We start from the raw sequence: 20330 nt of genomic DNA, 5'->3' as shown, positions 1-20330 counted from the left end.
CCTGTCGTTCTTCAGGACTTTTCTTTGTCTTTTCTGTGTTTACTACTTCAACAAATCCAGATTACTTCCTTTGTGGGTTCATTTATGTGAAGTAATAAGCCCATCAGTTTGCCTGTGGAAGCTTTTGTGGAAGGAAGTTAGAGCATAGGTCTTGCAAGAGGTGGCTGAGGGATCTGGGGACATTTAGCCTGGAGAGAAGGAGGCTCAGGGAAGGGATCTTATCACTCTCTACAACTGCCTGAGAATATTGCAGTGAGATGAGGTTGGTATATTCTTACAGGTAACAAGTGTCAGGATAAGAGGATATGGCCCCAAGTTGCACCAGAGGAGGTTTAGATTGAATATTTGGGGACGTTTCTAGCACAGCAGGTTGTTTTCACTTTTATTATCAAACTGCTGCTTCTGCTGTATGATTGAACTAGTTATGAGGGTAAGATTATTCCCATCCCAACACCAGTGGCATGGAGTGATTTGTCTTAGCAGTCTTCTAGAAACAGTACTCAGAAGTGAGTGATATAAGCTTGTTTTATTACATAGGTCACTACCTATTACCCAGGTTCCCACAAATTCTATCAACATTGTACCAGAACACATTTAACATAATTCCAGCAGCAGACATCCGGTGCCATTGAGAGAAGCGTGGAAACCAAGAGCATGTGACACAGAGTCAAGTTATCTTCTGTAACTAGGGGTCTTTCATGAAGTGCTCCATCATTTGACAGTTTTTGTGGCAATAACTGGTTCCCTTGGGTGCACAGGATGCCCCTGTGTTCTTTGCTTTCCAGACACCTCTGCTTAACTGCAGATACTATTGTGCCATAAAGTGGCTTTTAAGGACTGTCACTGTACCTCAAAAGCTTAGATTCTGGGGGAATTTATAGCTATTTAATAGATATTATTATTGATTTGTTAACTAATACAGAATAAACATCTACAATATTGTGGTTGCTGCAACCTCCTGTTCCAGGGTGAGTGTTTGTTTTGTGCCTGGCACAGTGTTAACTTTCAGAGCTAACTACTGCACTGTAGTCTGACTTTAAGCACTAAAAAAAAAAAAAAAAATCTACTCTGGATACCAGAAAATACATGTGTACTAACCCAGCTTTGTGCTATATTAGAGACCTAGTATTAATTTCCTTTCTCTGTAAATATAGAAAGCTAAAGTACTGTAACCTTGCAGTATAATATTCCATGCTATAAATCACTATGCTGATGTGCCTCCAGGCCTGCAGTTGTCTAAACTTTTACCATGTCTAAATTCTCACTAATGCTGACAGTGATCATCCAGAGCTATGCTGACTGTGAAAAAAGTGCAAAAATTTAATTATAAAATACTTTGTCTTTTGTTGTCCTGAGACTTCATATCTGCAATTTCACTCAACATAACATATATTGAAGCTAAGAATATTGAAGCTAAGAACACTACACAAACCACTTGAACAGTACTACAGCACATGGAATGAACTATCTTACATGTTTATTTGTATAAGAAGGCTTCTGCAGTCACTATACACCAGTATATGCACACATTTTTTTTAACTGCCTGAAGAGGTCAGGGAGTACAGCTAGATGATTGTTGTAGGACCCTTCTAACTGAACTAAAAACCTCCACAGAAGAGCCAACCTAATAAACAAACCACAGAATTCTATTTTTCCTTACCTGAAGACTTGAGCATGGTATGTCTGGTAATCCTGTGCCTCCAAGCCAGTAAAATACTTCAATCAAACCTCCTTTTTGGCTGGATGAAACAATTTGCAAATGTACTCTTCTATTTCTCTCCACATAAAAGGTTCTTTCTTTGATCTCAAAGGATACATTATGATGGGATGAGTTCTTAATTTATATCTAATTTCCACACCAGGATTTTTCATGCATCTCTTATTCTCCCAAAGGTACCATTTACAGCCATTGTGCAAATATTGCTAAAATGAGATCAGTTAAGAATTACATATATTGTGAGCTTTATAACTGAAAGTAGAATTCATCTATATCTTCTATTTAATATCCATGGGTGCTTCTAGTACAATTCTCCTGTTCTGCTATATGAATATTCTTTAGCAAGATGTCAGACAATGGCTAGTACAGTGGAGTTGATAACCAGGTTAAAAGCCCAAGCAGTCTGTTGAGTTTCATTTATAAATGCTGTTTCATATACTGAAAATGCTTGCAAGACTTTGGTTTCATTCTACTTACTTACTTGGTACATACTTTGTCTATAACAGAATAATACGTATTGGTTTGGTAGATGCAGAGTAAGAAAAGAAGAATTCTGTGTGTACAGGGATGAATAAAGCTATTGAAGGTACAAACTGCACCAGGAAAATAAGTATCTTTGACCAGAAAGGAAAGAAATACTGACTGTAAGTAAGGAGCATGGGTAATTCTTATCTATTTTGGAAATGGACTAATTATGACTACTTGATAAAGATTATATATCAGGACTTCATTGTCTGTAACAGCATTTCAACACCACTACTAGATATTACAAGTAAAAATAACTCTACTAATAGCAGGGCTATTTGCATTATCTTAAATTCAAATCAGGTAAACTCACCCATTTAAAGATAAAAAAATAAATTTAAAAGACTGTTCAATTTTGTGCTGTCTCTAGGGATCTACCCCTTGCTTCAATTACAAGACATAATAACTATGAGTGCACTTTGCTTTGTGGGAGAACAACTGATTTCATGAGCTAAGGAAAAAAAGCAGTGCATACCCACAGTGAAATACAGGTTTGTTCCTGATAGCCTTAACAGATTTAGAGAGATGTAGTTAAAGTGAGAGTGAATATAAATAAGCAAAATGAATAAACTAGGTTTTGTTATGAATTCTCACTAAATCAATGAAGTGGGGATATGGAATTTCTCTGAGTTTTTGCAAGCATGGCTATTCTATAATTCATACTGCCTACTATGAGCGGAAATATTTGTGTGGATGCCAATCACCCTCCACTTTTAATGAGAGAATTTTTAAAAATGTCCATCTGGAGTCTCTGGTGCTTATGATACAGTTGATAAATTTCTTTCTTCACAAAGCATTTTTAATAAAATGCTCCTTAAGCTTGAGACAGCAACGATAAACTGGGTCTTCTACAATAAGTGCAGACCACTAATACCTGTAGAGTTCATGACTGAGAAATTCTTGTGAGCCAGAAAATGGTTCAGACTCCTTGTATTGTGGAGATACATGATGTAGTCACAGAGAAAGTGTATTGGGGAAGACCCTTTTATCCCCTGTATTCCAGTGGCTCCTCTTCTATGCAATCTTTGGAGGCCTGGCTACATGAAATATCTGTTCAGCTCCTGAAGTCTGTTTAACAGTTATTGTCATTGCAGTGTGAAAACATATCTGCAGCTACACCTCACCACAAACTATGGATGGGTTTTTCTGAATGTGTAGGTAATTGTAGGAGGAAATAACCTTAATTTAATACACGTAACAACTCCAATACTGTTAATGAAACTTATAAACCTTACTTACACAGCACTATTTACCTACGATGACTAAAGTTGTAAAGTTCTAGAATGTAAAGCACTAATAATGTTTTACATAGATCAATAAACTTTTGATTCCTAATTTGAATGATTTGCAGTAATTTCTTTGACCAGCTTTGACCAACTGGAGAGCTTCTTTGGAGTGGTAGATACTTTTGCTGGATTTTTTTTTTTTCTGAAGAACTTACGAGATGTGAAAATCAGATCTGAAGCTGGTCATAGTGAGTAAAGAATTTTTCTGATATCTACATTGACATTGTGCTTAGAGTGGAAGCCTTGAATGGCTCCTGAGTGCCCTGGAACAAGATACCAAACAAGAGGTACTTTACTGAAAGATTTTTCGTATAAGTCCCTGAAAGTTTTGCCTGTGTGAAGATGATACTTTCCACTGAATGATGGTGGTGAAATAGCTAATCTAATCATATAATCAATCTATTTCACCATGGAAACTTACTGTAGTGGATTTAACTATTGTCAACAGCTCATTGTTCCATATGGTCCTAGAGGCTCCACTGAAGTATAAAAATGTTTGGAACTTGATTTTATGGTAAGGAAAATAATGAAGATGCTTCAGGTTTAACTGGCTTGTCCCATGAAATTTGGTCTAGATGCCAAAAGTACCACCTGGCTTTGTTTGAGGTAGTCCTGGGAAGCAAACAAAACCTTGTGCACAGTTTGTGCTGGCTTACTGCTTAGTTCCATTTCCAGACAAGGATGAGCAATTCTTTCAGGCATGCTCACTGCCAGACTCATCATGGCTTTCTGACTGAACTCCACACTGGCATAGTCACTCAAGAGTGGTACTTCAGTGGAAATGGTGTCTTCTTCACTTGTAACTGCTTCTGCAGGGATTTCTTCATGCTTTGGGCTCATGTCTATGTTATTGCTAGGTTTTTCTGACTGGCAAGTGTTATGCTTGGTGTCTTCTCCACCATCTGTGAAGAGGTCTAGCGTCAGAGGACCCTTTGACTCATACTCTATGACAAAAAGGCTGGTGGTATAATTTTCTGACAGGGTCTGAAGCAGTGACCTTGAAACAGGTTTCCAGTTAGTCTGTAAGACAAAGGAAGGAAAAAGAATAATATGCTAATTAATCAGTTTAATATCATTTTTGGTTTTAGAAGTATGAATGAAAATATTTCCCTAATTTAAAGGACCATCTTTTCCTGTCCCATAGCATTTAATAAAAGTTCTTTGCTTTTATGTTTACTAGGGACCAAAAGTAGTGAAGATAAAATGTAAGACTCAGGATGTGCTGCTCTGAGAACACAACTTTCAACAAGTTTAGTAAATATTAATATATTTATAAAATATACAATAAATATAAAATAAATATATAAATAAAATATAAAATAAGGCAGCAACTTGAACAGCAGCAAGACGAGATTAAGTTGTCTGCTGCTACAAACAGTTTGTTATTAAACTTCATGCCATGTTGTGATCTGAGTATACCTGGGGTAAAATTTTTTGCAAATTCTGGATGGTTAAATAGAGAACCGTTGGTAACACCAAGCTTCCTTGTTTTCCACATAGATTATTCTGTGATTGTCCACATTTGCCATAATGTTTTTTGAATTATGGACAGGCTGGTATAACTATTAGATTTTTTTCCTTCCTTCCCCCCTGCCCCCTCATTCCCACTTGCTCTAAATTTGTTTGCATTGGATTTTTTGCAAGAAATAAATAGGTGCATTGTTTTTTACTTTCGTTCTTCTTACAGTTTGTGATCTGACTGGGAAGTGAGAATGCTGTTCTTTGAAGTCCCAGCAATACCAAATAAAATATCTACTTTTCTCTTGTAATGGGATAAGTGGAAATCACTACAAGGTTAACTTCTGTTTTGTTTTGAATAAAGATCTGGATGATATGTACCTTCATTATCATATTTTTTTATGAAGACCAGACCAAATTCCAAAGCCACCAAATCTAAAATACGTTTTCTGTCTACCTGGGCTTTAGTTAAGGTAAATTCTCCTGGATAAACCAGCTGCTCCTGGCTTGGGCAGATGCAGTGTTCACTGGATAAACTGCCAGGATGGCTGGGCCCAGAGAGTGGTGGTGAATGGAGTTACATCCAGCTGGTGGCCACAGGTGCTGCTCCCCAGGGCTCAGAACTGGGGCCAGTTCTGTTTAGTGTCTTCACCGATGGTCTCATGGAGTGCAGCCTCAGTCAGTTCACAGGTGACACCAAGCTGTGTGGGTTATTGATGTGCTGGAGGGCAGGAAGGCTCTGCAGAGGGATGTGGACAGGCTGGATCATGGCTGAGGTCAGTGGTGTGAGGTTCAACAAGGCCCAGAGCCGGGTCCTGCCCTTGGGTCACAACAACCCCAGGCAGTGCCACAGGCTGGGACAGAGTGGCTGGAAAGGACCTGGGGGTGCTGGTGACAGCAGCTGAAGAGGAGCCAGGCTGTGCCCAGGTGGCCAAGAAGGCCAATGGCATCCTGGGCTGGATCAGCAATAGTGTGGGCAGCAGGAGCAGGGCAGGGATTGTCCCCCTGTGCTGGGCACTGCTGAGGCCACAGCTCGAGTGCTGTGTCCAGTTCTGGGCCCTCAGTGCAAGAAAGACACTGAGGGGCTGGAGTGAGTCCAGAGAAGGGCAATGGAGCTGGGGCAGGCTCTGGAGCACCAGTGCTGTGAGGAGCAGCTGAGGGAGCTGGGGGTGTTTGTCCTGGAGAAAAGGAGGATCGGGGGACACCTTATCATTCCTTACACCTGCCTGAAAGGAGGGTGTGGCCATGTGGGAGTTTGTCTCTTTGCCCAGGTAACAAGTGACAGGATGAGAGGAAGTGGCCTCAAGCTGCACCGGGAAGATTTAGACTGGATATTAGGAAGAACTTTTTCTCTAAAAGGGTGGTCAGGCTGTACAGGGATGTGGTGGATTCACCATCCCTGAAAGTGTTTGGAAAAAGTTTACACAAATCACCTGAACATATGGATTAGTGGTGAACACAGTGGTGCTGGTTAATTGTTAGACTTGATGATCATGGAGGTCTTTTCTAAACATAGCAGTGCTATGATTCTATCTGAAAGAGAGAGGCAATAGGTGAAGAGGAAGAAGCATCTTCAAAGAAGCTTGCCTATAGATGAGGAACAGGATACTGATTTGGGTGACTGACTGACATTTTATTCTCCGTAGTTAATTTTCCCGGTCTCCATAATGAAAGCGTCTCCAGTTTCTCCTGCTGCTTAGTACCATGGATGTATTAGTGACTTCTAGCTTGTTAAGTAATTACCTGTCTGCACAAGAAGTTGTCTTGCCACCTTTTTGGATTACTTTTGTGTTTTTATCAAAAGTTGCTAAGTTGCTCAACTAAACTGGTGCAGTTCTAGCTCAGGAAAAGCTAGAAATTGAATGAATGTACAGAATATAGCATGATTTGCTTCCTGCCCCTGTTTTGCCATGCCTATTTGGGGAACACTTTTCTCCACAGTTCATTAATTGCTCAGAATACCAAATTACTTGTAGACAATATATCTGGTAAATTGTTTATTGTACTGTTTATTGTCCTTATATAGTGCTTTTTCTGCTTTCTCCCAAGTCATAATCTGGTATTTCTGTGTCTGACAGGTTAGCAACGTTACAGTACTCTCTATCAGGCATGGTTAATACTGATTTCATTCTCTTTGACAGTTGCTTTGCCTCTGCAAGAAAAGTTAAAGGCATTTTAAATTTTGCTTTTAAATATTTTATGTCAAAATAGCACTGTGGTTCATAAAACCTAGTTGTCCTTTCTCTAGCATGCAGTCTCAGTGTATTTTACTTGGAATTCTTCACTGCAAATGACTATCTGAACTCATCACTTCTTTATCTACATTAAGATGAAAGAATGGAAGAAAACAAGTGAGGAAGTCCTGATCTCAAATATGAAAATCCATATTTGCTCTGTTGCAGGAAGCAATGCTGATGTTAAGAAAAACCGTTTGTCAGCAGACTATCAGGGTCTTCCGAAATGTTTCTGATTACTTCACTCTGTATCCCAGTTCTGGACAGTGTCTGGCTTGTAGATACCTACTAGCCTATGCCTGAAATTCAAAGCTCATGAGATGAACTACTAGACCATAAAGTGCCAAATTAAGTTCAAGTCTTCCAGAAAAAGAGATTTATAAAGGAAAACAGTACAAATTCCTGCTACAAAAACACAACCATAGGTGGTCTGAAACTTAAGAGATGAACTTAGGTGTTCTAAAAGGAGGAGTTTTAGTATCAGATGTCACCAAAACTGCATCAGAAATCTCACTGAAAGGGGGAAGGCAAGAAGGCGAAGATACAAATGTCCACTAATAGGCAAAAGTGGATAATGTGGTCTCCAACAGCTGCTTCTAATAGCTGTATTTTTTCCTACCAGCTGATTTCCCTGCTTCTTTAGTGCTGAAATTCAGGCATACCTACCAAAACATATGGGAAAGCTGTGGGCAAGAAGTGAGCATGCTGCTAACCTTGATGCTGGTTGACTAGTAGGAGCTCCTCAGACAGCTACCAGCTGCCAGTCAGAGCCCCTGGATTGTTTTGGAAGCAAGCAGGGACTGAGGAGTGAGGAGCAGACTTCAGAAAATATCATGTTACATGGCCTCTGTCATAATATTTCTCTGGAATTAGGCCACAATTCCCTACTTTGTATTTTCAATAACTTGTACTTATTAATCAGTGTGAGTAAGTGAAAACTGACTGCATGTGAAAACTGAATTCTCTCTTTAGACTCCATCTACCCCCATTCAGCTTTGATTTGTCCTTTTAAGAACCATGCCTTTAAAAATGGTCTACATTGTACTCAAAAAAATTCGGAGACTTTGATTAAATTTAACAGCCTATGCCTAAATAACAAACACCCGGCATCTTATACTTTTAATATTATTCTGGCTTTCAAGCAGTTGATATTTGACCTTTTCTAGAGGGAAGAGTGAAAGGACAGATAACTAGCATTACAGATCAATCTAAGATCTCCCCCGTATATTCTTTCATGCCATCAGAAGAGTACTTGCCATATCTTGGAGTGCACTGCTGTTTCTTGGGCTTGGTACACTGGGCCAGTATGATATTTTCACCCTGTAAAGAGGTATTTTATATTTAACATCAGGTTAAATGACTCACATTTCCTATGTATTTAAATTAATTACTGTTCATATGTAACATATTAACATTTTTATAACTATCAAAAAAGGTGTTCTACAGAGACATTTAAGCATAATACTGTTTAAAAGCTGAAGACCAAACTTGGTAGTCTACACTAAAATGCTGAGTTAATGATGATTAGCATCTTTGTTTAGTGACAAAGGAGCTGTGAAAGTGCTGGCAGTATTGTCTCTTTCTGTAAATTTACTCTGTGCATCTAATTTGCTATAATTTCCACAAAACCTCCATCTTCCTTGAGGGCTTTGGTACATATAGGGTGAAGTTTGTTTCAGTAAATATTTGCTCCTGGGCTTGGATTTTAAAATTTCCTTTCCCCTTTAAACAAAGGGCAAGATAGCGCTGCATTCAGCCCATGTGGAATGGCACTGGTAGTCTGGAAGAACCTCTAAGGAGACAACACAACTCCTACCCTTTCCTGATTGTTTTGAGTTTGGCTTATTCTGGGAGCTATTACGTGCAGTATCTCACCTCCATAAAAAAGCCTCAACAAAGCTGTAAGAGAGGCTGAGAGTTTAAGTAGGCCATAGTTCTACCTTAGTGTTGGAGTCAGTATTTTTCAGTTTTGAAATTAGATCTAGATTTCATTAGCTTTAGGGTACTTCGCCTCTGCTTAGGCTGTGTTTGGAGGTAAAGACTGTGGTTGTAAAGTTAGTGGATCTCTCGCTGACCCTATAAAGATGGTTGTTTGGCTGGCTGCTGAGTCCTTTCTTACAAATAAAAAAGGCAATTGAGATGGAAGCGTCACTGGGACCCTCTATCTCAGTTCAGAGTGTTCAATATTACTACAAATGTACAAATTTAAGCATTATTTTGTACTGCTACACTGGGTTTCTGTGTGCTGCTTGGCTGTTTTGTGGGTTTTTTTAGGGGTTTTTTTCTGTTCTTTCTTATTGGGCCCAGACAATGAAGTGTGGTCTTATGTTGAACACAATGAAGTTTGCTCATGGTCTGAACTTCTGTAGGTCTCAGAAGTTCCTGACAAAACTGCTGTGTCAGACACAGTGCAACTTAAAATACAATCTGAAAAGGTAAGAGCACAGGAGGCGTCATGTGGAGTCTGTTTCCCAGTGGCCAGGACAGGAGTTTAAGCTAAAACAGGCTATGTCATGCTGTGTGGCTTTCAAGACACAGGTTGTGCCATCTGTCCTTTAGCAGCTGTGCGTCCAGCTTCTGAGGCTGTCCTTTGTAAAAATGAGAAAAATGGAGGGTAGTGTTGTAGGACACCAAATTGTAACGAGTGGTTCTATGCAATTAAGTTTTTCAGAAAATTAATATTAGAAACCATTACTGTGCAAACCTTTTAGTCATAGTGTATGCCCCTGATATTGTACCTAATTTTATTATGTGGGGGTGAACACTTTATTGTTGCAGAAAACAATTTCTCCTAAAATAAGAGGACCACTGTCAGATCTTATAGGCACCCTTGTTATTCTCTCTTGTTCCTGCTCATTCATATATCCTGTTTCTTCTCATTATGTGATTATATGCACACTTTATACATTTAATATCCAAATGTGTTTGCAAGAAATATCTTGGGTAAAAATAATAAAATGCATGCTTTATCTACATATCTATAGCATATTTCCACATGAGAGAAATGGTCCTGGCTCTGTCTGAGGGTGTTTGTGACAGGAGGTAGTCAGATAAAGGAATCAAAAGCTGAAGAATATAGACTTTTTACAAACTTGTTTTACCATTTTAATCAGCTTATAATGGCTTGTAATTGCTCTCACTGTGAGACTAGTGTGATGACTTTTGTCTTATGTGATTTTTTGAGTTGTATTGCCTTTAATGACAAAAAAGGCTCAGTGCTATGAAACTCAGAGCTAAGCAAAACAAGAGTGCTGCTAACAACTCCAGTCAATATTCTGTTCTTACCTTTTAATCACCAAAGAACAAGTGAGAGGTACAAAAATCAGAATGAATATCATGCTGAAACAAAGACCAATCACAAAACCTTCAAGTTCTCCTTTATCTGATGGGAAACAGAAAGCTTGAATCAGATTTATAGTGTTAAGTACAGAAAGACGTTATTAACTTCATGAGAGAAGTATTTCAAACAGAAGTCGAAGCCAACTTTACACATGTTCTGGAATTTAAGTAAAATCTAGTAAAAACTAAAACTGGTATTCTCAGGGGAGTGTGAGCTTTTCAGATTTATAGTTTTAAGATATCTAGGTGTCATAGACTCACAGAATTGTTCGGATTGGAATGTACCTCTGAAGATCATCTGTTCTAATCCCCAGCTAAAGCATGTTCACCTAAATCGGGTGACATGGGATTGCATTCTGGCAGGTTTTGAGTATCTCTAGGGAAGAAGATTCCCCAGTGTCTCTGGGAAATCAGTTCCTGTACTCTATCACCTTCACAGTAAAGAAGTTCTTAATCATATTCAGGTGGAAATTCCTGTATTTCAGTTTAGGCTTATTGACTCTCGTTCTGTCATTGTGCACCACAGAAAAGAGTCTGGCCCCATCCTCCTGACACTTGCCCTTAGGGTATTTGTATAGACTGATAAGATCTCCTCTCTGTTGCCTCTTCTCCATGATAAAAAGGCCCAGCTCTCTCAGCCTTTCCTCATTAGTAAGGTGCTCCAGTTCCCTAAACACCTTTGCAATCCTCCACTGGACCCACTCCAGGAGCTCCATGTCTCTTTTGTCCTGAGGAGCCCAGAACTGGACACAGCACTCCAGGTGAGGCCTCACCAGAGCTGAATAGAGGGGCAGGATCACCTTCCTTCACCTGCTGGCAATGCTCTTCCAAATGCCCCCCGGATCCCATTGTCCTTCTTGGCCACCAGGACACGCTGCTGGCTCATGGACAGCTTGTTGTGCACCAGGACCCCCAGGTCCTTCTCTGCAGAGCTGCTCCCCAGCAGTCAGCCCCAGGCTGTGCTGGTGCCTGGGGGATTGTTCCTCCCCAGGTGCAGGACCCTGCCCTTGCCTTTGCTGAATTTCTGACAATTCTTTGCTCATCTCTCCAACCTGTTCAGTGTTTTTTTCCAACCCATGCTGTTGTGTGAGCTCTAGCTTGTTTAACAGTTCAGGACCCTCATGCATGTGTGGCTTAATAAAAAACTATTTGAGTAAAAGTGGATTTTAATATATTTCAGGATTTACTAGTAGTATTTGAGGGTTTTTTTTGGCTGGTTGTTTGGCTGTTTTTGGTTTTGGTTTTTGTTTTCTCAGGCTTTTGTTGGGTTTTTTTGTTGGTTTTTTTTTTTTTTTGGTTGGTTGGGGTTTTTTAGGTTTGGTTTGGTTTGGTTTGGTTTGGTTTGGTTTGGTTTGGTTTTTTGTGTGTTTTTGTTTGTTTGTTTTCATTTGGCTGGGCTTTGTTTTGTTTTGTTTTGTTTTGTTTTAGGGATTTTTTGTGAGGCCATGCCTGGTCCTGATAGCTATAACACCATTTGTATATTTAGTTGGTGTCCATGCTTTACCTTTTAAGATCACTAACAACACTTTATCTGTAGTCAGCCATTTGTCAATCCTTGATGCAAACCTGTGTCTCCTATTGCCTCTTAATACTTGCTCAAAATACTTCCTATCAATATCCCATCTACCTAAAGAGGAGAAAGTTTTTGAGAGGTTAATGAAGGTTGATAAAACACTCAGGCTGATGCCTTAAGTTTAAGCTTTCATATTTTTTAGATTCTGTACTCCCTTAATGTGTGACTCTCAGCTTCATTTAAAGTGTTAGCAAGTTCTCCTCACTGTTAGACAAAATAGCCCTTTTCCAGCCCAAGAACCAAGGACACTGCTGCAACTTCAGGCCTAATAAGGAGAGCAGTCTGAGAGGATGGGACTTCATAACCTGAAGCTGTAATTGGACAACTGACCCCAATATGTAAATGGACCAAAACTTATAAAAGTGTGAAAACTCATGATTCAGAGTCCATCTTGTGTCCATATTGGGTGTAGCCACGGCTGGGCTCTTGTATTGCCCAAGGTGTATCCTTTGAAGGCCTTTTAGGAAATACCTGCTTTATTCCTTTAACACTGTCTAGCCTCTGTTCCAGGTAGTCTCTCAAGGCATCAACATTAACACAGGAACCAAAACTGATTGTGATGTTGAGTGAGTCAGTGTAGAAGTCTTCTTTACATATGGAGACATCAAAAGTTTAAAAATAGTGCCAGTAGAGTGTGGTCAGATCATAATTGTGTCACTGATATTGACAAACCATATTTGCAAAGAAAAACCACTTGCTTTTTCTTTTTCTACCCATCCCCCAACAATTTTTTTTTAACCAAATAGCTACCTAATATCAAAAAACTAATTTGGAAAGCAGCAAGTTACTTTGTTGCTGAAATTTGGTTTTTATAGCAAAGAAACCTAAAATTCTCTTAATGGATAAAATAACCTGTGAAATATTTGGGGAGAGCAAAAATAGTGAATATAGTGTTTAAATTAAGTGAAATTACTTGAATTTTTAACATGTTATATTAATATCACTCTGCATTTTTGTTACTTTACTGAAAAATTGAGTACTCTCCAAATATATATTTGGTAGGATGAGTGAAGTAGAGCTTTTGAAGAAAAGCTCCAGGGAGACAGTTTAATATTTTGTGTTGACAGGAGAAAGTTTACAGTGGGGGGAGGAGGGGTGCAAATCCTGTTGATTACAGGGAAGATTTTTAATTTCTTTTTTTTTTAATCTCTGCTTTACACTTTTGACTGTTTAGTTATATGGTTTTATACCTCCTTCACTTAATACAAAAGAGCTGGGAGAAATCATTTGCACACTTCTGTCTGAATATCACACGTTACTGATACCATCTTAGCATGTTCTTTTCTTTTTCTATTTAGAAATCTTCATTAAGGGAAGCTGTGGTCAAACAAAAAAAAAGTCTGTTGCAGTGTTAGTTTTAGTTTAACTGACGAAGTGTTAAAAATGTTTGAAAGACTAAGTTTAGCCAACCCTATATGCTTTTAACTTTTTTAGACTTTTTAAATGTAACTGTATTGGTCTTAGCCTAACCAGGCACTTCTGAGAAAAGCAAACTTTTGCCAGTGACCTAAAGGACCTGTTACTTAAAAAGGGCTTAAATTACCAGAAAACAAAATATACTTTATATACTAGTATTCCCCTGCACTAGGAGCAAATGAAAAGTATGTAGTATTTTATTTTTGCAGTTAGTGGCTCAGGAAGCCAATTTTATGTGATTGCTCATGATTTTGCCAAGAGCAGATGGTTGAACATTACTAGTCACAGTCATAAATTTCAGCTGCTGACATCTGACAGTTACTGTTAATAAATAAAGATACGTGCACATAGTAAAAAAAGGTCAGAAAAAGTTTCAGCGATGAAGAATTCTAGCTAAGTCTTCCCTGTGTACTAGGTAATGAAATAGGGGCAGTTGTTCTGTGACACAAAGTTTACCTCTTGCAGAGGAACAGTGTTTGGTGTTTGCTCTCAGTAACTGAGGATGGAATAATAAATCTTATGAGTGAGCATGCAGAGAGCATAAAGCAAAGATTTATGCTGGGTAATGCAGATGCATAGAGGTTCCACAGTACCATATTTTGGAGTGCTGAAAGGTTGTGAAAGAGTCAGAGGTCCTTCCCCAGCATTAGTGAATCCTGAAATCTGCACACGATAGATGGTCTTCTCCTTCAGTCCGGTAAGATGGTAACTTGTGATAGAAGAGTTGAGAGTAACAGCTGAAAAACAAGAGGTTTTAGGAGATGATTAGATGAACTGTCATGGCTGAGCATGTATCAGTGTAGCTGACTGGGGAAAAGGCAAAATATCAGCAAAATATCAGATCCTCATCTGGAGGAACCAGACTGTGCAGATGTTCTTTGGATGGGTACAAGATTTCTCCAAAATATTTATGTACATTTTAAATGCAGAGGTTAAAAACTTGAGCTTTTAACACAGCAAGGCTGTATTTTGTTTGTATGACCAAGTTTTGGTAGCAGGGGTGCTAGAGGGGTGGCTCATGTGGGAAGCTGCCAGAAGCTTCTAATACCCAACAGATACAAACCCAGCTGGCCCCAGGATGGATGTGCTGCTGGCCAAGGCTGAGCCAGTTAGAAATGGTGCTAATAGCTTCTGTGATAACAGATTTGAGAAGGAAAATAAAGGTTACCATGCAAATGTATTTGCAGCCAGAGAAGAGCAGAGCAACAATGTGTGAGAGGAACAGCCCTGCAGACACCAAGGTCAGTGCAGAAGTGGGGACAGGAGGTGCTCCATGGGCCAGAGCTGAGGCTCCCATGGTGAGGCAGCTGTGCCGCTGCAGCCCGTGGAGGTCCCTGGGGATGCAAAGATCCACCTGCAGCCCCTCAGGAGACCCTGCTGGAGCAGGTGAATGGATGCCTGAGATGAGGCTGTGAATTAATGGGTGGCCCAAGATGGAGCAGGGTCATGGTAGGACTTGTGACACCATGGTGGATCTACGCTGGAGCAGGCTTTGCCTGAAGGACTTAACCTTATAGGAAATGAACACTGTGGATGCTGGAGCAGTTAGTGAAGAACTGTAGCCCATGGGATGGACTCATCCTGGAGAAGCTCATGGATAACTGTCTCCCATGGGAGACACCCCATGCTGCAGTGGAAGGACTCTTCTCCCTGAGCAATGGCAGAAACAATCTGCTGAACTGATGGTAGCTCCCAGTCTGTCTCCCTGTGCTGCTGGTGGGGAAAAGCTGGAGCCTGGGAAGGAGGGAGTGGTGGAGAAAGATGTTTCAATGGTTTGTTTTACTTGTCATAATCCTACCCTGGATTTCATCAGCAATAAATTCCATTAATTTCCCCAAGTCAAGTCTGTTTTGCCCATACAGTAATCTGTGATCTCTCCTAGTCCTTATCTCAACCCATTAATGTTTTGTTACATTTTCTCTCCCCTGTCCACTTGCAGAGGGGATAGAGTGGCTCTGGCATCCAGCCAGGGTCAAACCATCAAAGGGGGGGAATACAGAAGGTTGTGTATACTTCATAAGAGGAAAATATATCTAACATGCTGAACAGTTGTTTTTATGTTGACTGTAACAGTTAACATTAGGACTAGCCCTTATCAAATACTTTAATATCACTCCAGTTGTCAGTAGCTGTTCAGCTTGATTTATGCCAGCACTATTACTCACCATTCAGTACAGAAACAGGGCTGTGCTTTCTGCTTTACCCACTTTGTGGGGTTTTCAGCTCAGCCTTTCTTTTCTGATGGTACAGTGACTTTTCCCTTGGCCAGAATAATGTACAAATAGCCATGTTGTAAGGATGCCTTTAATGGGGCAGAAATTACTTTTCAAGTTTGCCACTATGGATTTAAGATCTTCATGGAAGTGGATGTGATGCTGTAGCCTATGGACTTCCTTCCACCAAATTCTCCAGGAAAATTATACTTCCTGCCTGGAAAAAAATGGCAATTGGGCGCCATGCCACTGGTGTATTGACTGGTTATGGCAGAGAAAAAAATAAAGAAATTAGGTTCAGTCCTAGTGTTCCCATTCTACCTCCTCTTGTGATGTCTGATTTGAAGTGGAATAGAATCTCCGGAAGATTTCTTATGGTTCTTTAAAGACATAGGTAAACATGTACTATGGAGTTCTTATCCCTCTTATGTGATATTTTTCTTCCCAAACATGTAATCAGTTTTATTTGGAAGTCAGTATGTACAAAGGTAATGTATTATAACTTATGGCAAGGAGACTTTCCACTCTAGAGCATAAAGAAAATGTTTATCAAAAGAAGATGGGGATTTTAAAAAGTAGAAAATTCAAGTGGTTTGAATTCACAACTATTAATTTATTCCAATGTGTAGAAGTTTCTTCATTTGTAGTTTGTTAAGGTCGGAAAAGACCTTTAAAGTTATCCAAATTTAGATATAAAAACAACCAGTTTAAGAAAATGTTTCCAAAACTTAATTTATAATGGTGTCTTTGGAAACAGGTAAGAAATACAAACTGCTAATTGAGTTGAAAAATGAAATATAGAATATCTTACATCTTTTAGAAAGGCTCAGACTCAAGCTTGGATGAGGTGCAATGAAACATAAAAGTGTTGTGACTGAAATAATAGTATTGAAAATGTATGTCTTCCTTTAAATGTTCCTAGAGATTTCTGCGGTAGTCTTAGAAATGTAATTTTTAAGGAAATAGCAATATTAATTTGAGATAATATCTAGAAAATTCTCAGTGCTCATGGGAGCATCTAGAGCATTAAAAATCTAACCAAGAGCTGATCTTTGAGAGCAGAGCACTCAATTTGCACAGAAATCATAAATAACTCAGTAGACTTGATGGTCTGAATAAGCTTTTCTTTCATGACTATGAGCTGCTGATTTGTTCTGGCAATGGTGGCTTACCTGGAGACTTTTTCATTGATGAATCTGTGTAACTGACCCTATATCCCTGGAGAAAGCCCAAACGGTCTTCTGCAGCTATTTCAGTCCACTTCACAAGTGCAGAATGCTTTGTGATATTCAGAATTGTCACATTAGCAGGACCGGTCCTAGGAACTTAAAAAAACAGATATTTGAGTTCTGTGTCAGTGTCTGCGCAATATACATACAAGACTGAAGCCCAGCTGTTTCTAAGAGAGTTCCTGTCAGATTCTAGATGCTATAAATACAATGTAAAGGGTGCAAGAGAAAGGAAAAACACCTTAGAGTAAAAACCCTTCACCTTAAACAATAAAACAATACCAAAGTAGGTAGAAATTGTGACTGTCTCATTATGAATATTTTACTCCAATAACAACAGCCATACTAATTTCAACCTGCAATATCAGACACTATGAAATCGGGACTGGAAAATCTGATTTAATTTAAATTTGAGCCACGTGGGTCTGAGACCATCTTTCTGTTATTTTTGGTAATGTCAGACATAATAAAAATATTTCTGTGGACTTGTCAGTAAGGAATGGCACTCAGGTCATTCACTGCTGGGACACAGCTGCTAAGAATAAGGCAATGCTAACTGGAGAAAGCTGTTCAGTCACCTGGAAAATAAATTTGGTGTAGTCTTCCTTTTGTTGCTGCAAATAGGAAACAAGAAGAAATGTAGAGGGTGGGGTTATACAAAGGGAAGGAATACCTCCTTCAATGGAGTAAAAGTAGGTCACTCCAAATGTCTTTTCATGTCTTATGAAACTTTCACATTGACACACATCAGATGCATGTACCATTATTTTGTACAACTTATATGGCTGAAAATTGCCTGGAAAACAAATAAAGGTACGTCAAGGTTTACTGAAAAGTTATAAATTATAAAGAAGAGCAAAGGCAACAGCTTCATAGATTTTCTGTATAGTTCTTGCTTTCTGAGACTCATAGCTTAACGTAAGTGTATAGTGCTTTACATTGAGTACAAAATATGTACATCCTTCTTCAATGTCTCTAGATGCTTGATGCAAACTATTTCAAAGCCAGAGCACAACATAACATGAATTTTCTTTTAAAAGATGACAGATGTATTTATAGTCTCCTCTTACGGGAGGCTTTAGCTGCTGAAGGAGAGATTGGAAACTATAATGGCTGTAGTTACCTTATTTCAGGGATAGATATTTCTGACACAGCTAGAATATATAAACCCAAGCAAAAAATGTAGATGTAATCTGGCACTAGAGATGTTGCAGGCCCAAGGTAAACAGTGCACTCTCTAGAAGAATTTGTAGAACTCTGAAGATAAATGTTCTCTATTGTACATAAAAACCAGTGCTGAATGGCCTTTGCAAGAGTTGCCTACATGATTTTAATCAAGATTTTCAATGTCTGTTCCATAAAAAAATTCCTTGACTGAAGCCCAACACGTCTAGCATGGTAAGCAGAATACTGGAGTTGAGAACTTAGGCTTTGACAAGTATAGACATTGGTATAAAAGTAGAAATTAATCTTAGGGAGTCTGTAACAGAGCAGTTTATACCAAAAGATAAGCTTACCTAGGTACAAAATGAAAGGTTTTTCAAAGCCAGTTATGTGTGGGTTTTCTGGGAATGTGGGCAAGGGGAAACAATGCACCAATAGCTTAGCTGTGTTTCTTGCCCGACAGTATCCAGAAGAACCCTAATGGAAACAATGCTTTTTATCTGCCTTTAGTGTTGCCAAGCATTAGATGATGACTGAGTACTGAACAAATACTGAGAGCTGTACTTACCTGGATGGATCTTCAGTTCACCCTTAAAAACAGAACAAAAAAATCCTTCTCTGCCCCACCAAAAATAACCAAGAAATGAAAGTTTGCCTCCATAGGAGGTGTGGTGGTTGCTGTTACCTAATGTGAAATTTCCAGTAGTCGTAGTTATTATTTTCATGTGCATATCCTCTTTACCAGTGCCCCAGTCAACCACAAAACATTTTGGTTTGTATTCTGGAGTCCAGGTGACAACTGCAATTGTTCCCTGGCTTTTGACATGGATTTGACCTGGCAAGTCTGTGAACAAATATACAATTAGAGGTCAATAAACAGGAAAGCAGTTTTCTCTCCTACCCTTCTTTATTTCTCCCTTTTCCTCTGTTTTTTAAAGACTATTCATTAAGCACTTACCATAGAAGTGACTTACTCATCATAGCAATGTTTGCACTACTATTTAAATAGAGGACACTTCACATTTGCTACTTTGCAGTGGTGTCTGGGGGCTACAGTGTTGATTGCTGTTCAAGACTTCTCCTGATTGCTGATTGTTTAAAATTAAGTGGCTGTTCCAAGGCTCAGGAAGAAGTCTGGTGTTGCTAAATAACCTCCTGTAAGCTGCTAGTAGCTGCTATACACAGAGTAACTCTGAGATAGCACTCGCCTGACTAGGAGTGGAGGAGAAATGACTAATGATAGATCATAGATAGATGATTTCATATTTCATATATTTTGAATTTTCTGAAAGTATCTTGAAGATTTTGACATTTTAAAAGACAGACTATCAAACTAGGAAAGACCTTCTGATTGACACTAAGGAGAGAAAAGGGCAACCTGCCATTTTGAGGTAAGAAGGACCTTGTGAGAGACATAAACATTCTTTGTTTTAACTCCTGTCTGGAAATGAATACAACAAGAAAAGCAAGTTAATTCTGAGGGAGATCTGGTTGTCTGAGTGAGCTGGGGCTGTCTGAGATGGCTGGGGTTGTTTAGCCTGGAGAAGAGGAGGCTCAGGGGAGGCATCATCACTCTCTACAACTACAGAAAGGAGGATGTGACTGAGTGGGAGTCAGTCTCTTCTCCCAAGCAATGAGCCATAGAACAAGAGACACAGTCTGAAGCTGTGCCAGAGGAGGTTTAGACTCAACATTAGAAGGAATTTCTTCACAGAGAGATTGGGCCTTGGAATGGGTTGTGCAGGGAGGTGGTGGAGTCACTGTCCCTGGAGATGTTTAAGAAATAGTGGATGTGTCACTTTAGTGCTATGGTCTTGTTGACAGAGTAGTGTGAGGTCATAAGCTGGACTCAATGATTTCAGAGGTCTTTTCCAAACTAGTTGATTCTGTGATTCTGTAAAGAAAATTACTGTACTAACTGAGAAAAAGCTGTGTATGCTTAGAAGGAATTTAACTTAAGAATGCACCTAATGCAAGTATCCTCTCAGTAATTCATGACAGATACAGAGAAGCTGAAATACAATCAAACAGAAACAGGTATCTGGAGAGAGCCATGAAATACAGGCTCAGAGGTTCAGGAGACAACTAATTGTCAATCAAAAGGTGGCTTGAAGTGGGAGGATATATTTTATCAGAGCTAAGGGACTGAAATGTAAGGGAAAAATCAAGTTGTTAC

At 39.2% G+C, this 20330-nt stretch overlaps 1 protein-coding gene across 1 annotated transcript in view; it reads right to left on the bottom strand.

Annotated features, from left to right (window-relative positions):
- Nucleotides 1-4071: 4071 nt before the first annotated feature.
- Nucleotides 4072-20330, bottom strand: part of LOC134056828 (oncostatin-M-specific receptor subunit beta-like) — a 31055-nt gene continuing 14796 nt past the window's right edge. The window contains exons 9-15 of the mRNA XM_062513721.1: nucleotides 18840-18998; nucleotides 17664-17786; nucleotides 16934-17086; nucleotides 14142-14285; nucleotides 10506-10602; nucleotides 8477-8540; nucleotides 4072-4548 (exon numbers count right to left, since the gene is read on the bottom strand). Coding sequence (XP_062369705.1) covers nucleotides 4072-4548; nucleotides 8477-8540; nucleotides 10506-10602; nucleotides 14142-14285; nucleotides 16934-17086; nucleotides 17664-17786; nucleotides 18840-18998 — 1217 coding nt within the window. The remainder of the gene's footprint in view (nucleotides 4549-8476; nucleotides 8541-10505; nucleotides 10603-14141; nucleotides 14286-16933; nucleotides 17087-17663; nucleotides 17787-18839; nucleotides 18999-20330) is intronic.

The sequence above is a fragment of the Cinclus cinclus genome, chromosome Z (assembly GCF_963662255.1).
Source record: "Cinclus cinclus chromosome Z, bCinCin1.1, whole genome shotgun sequence".
Taxonomy (NCBI): Eukaryota; Metazoa; Chordata; class Aves; order Passeriformes; family Cinclidae; genus Cinclus; species Cinclus cinclus.
The sequence above is the reverse complement of the archived record's forward strand: the minus strand, read 5'-3'. Positions and strand labels throughout refer to the sequence as shown.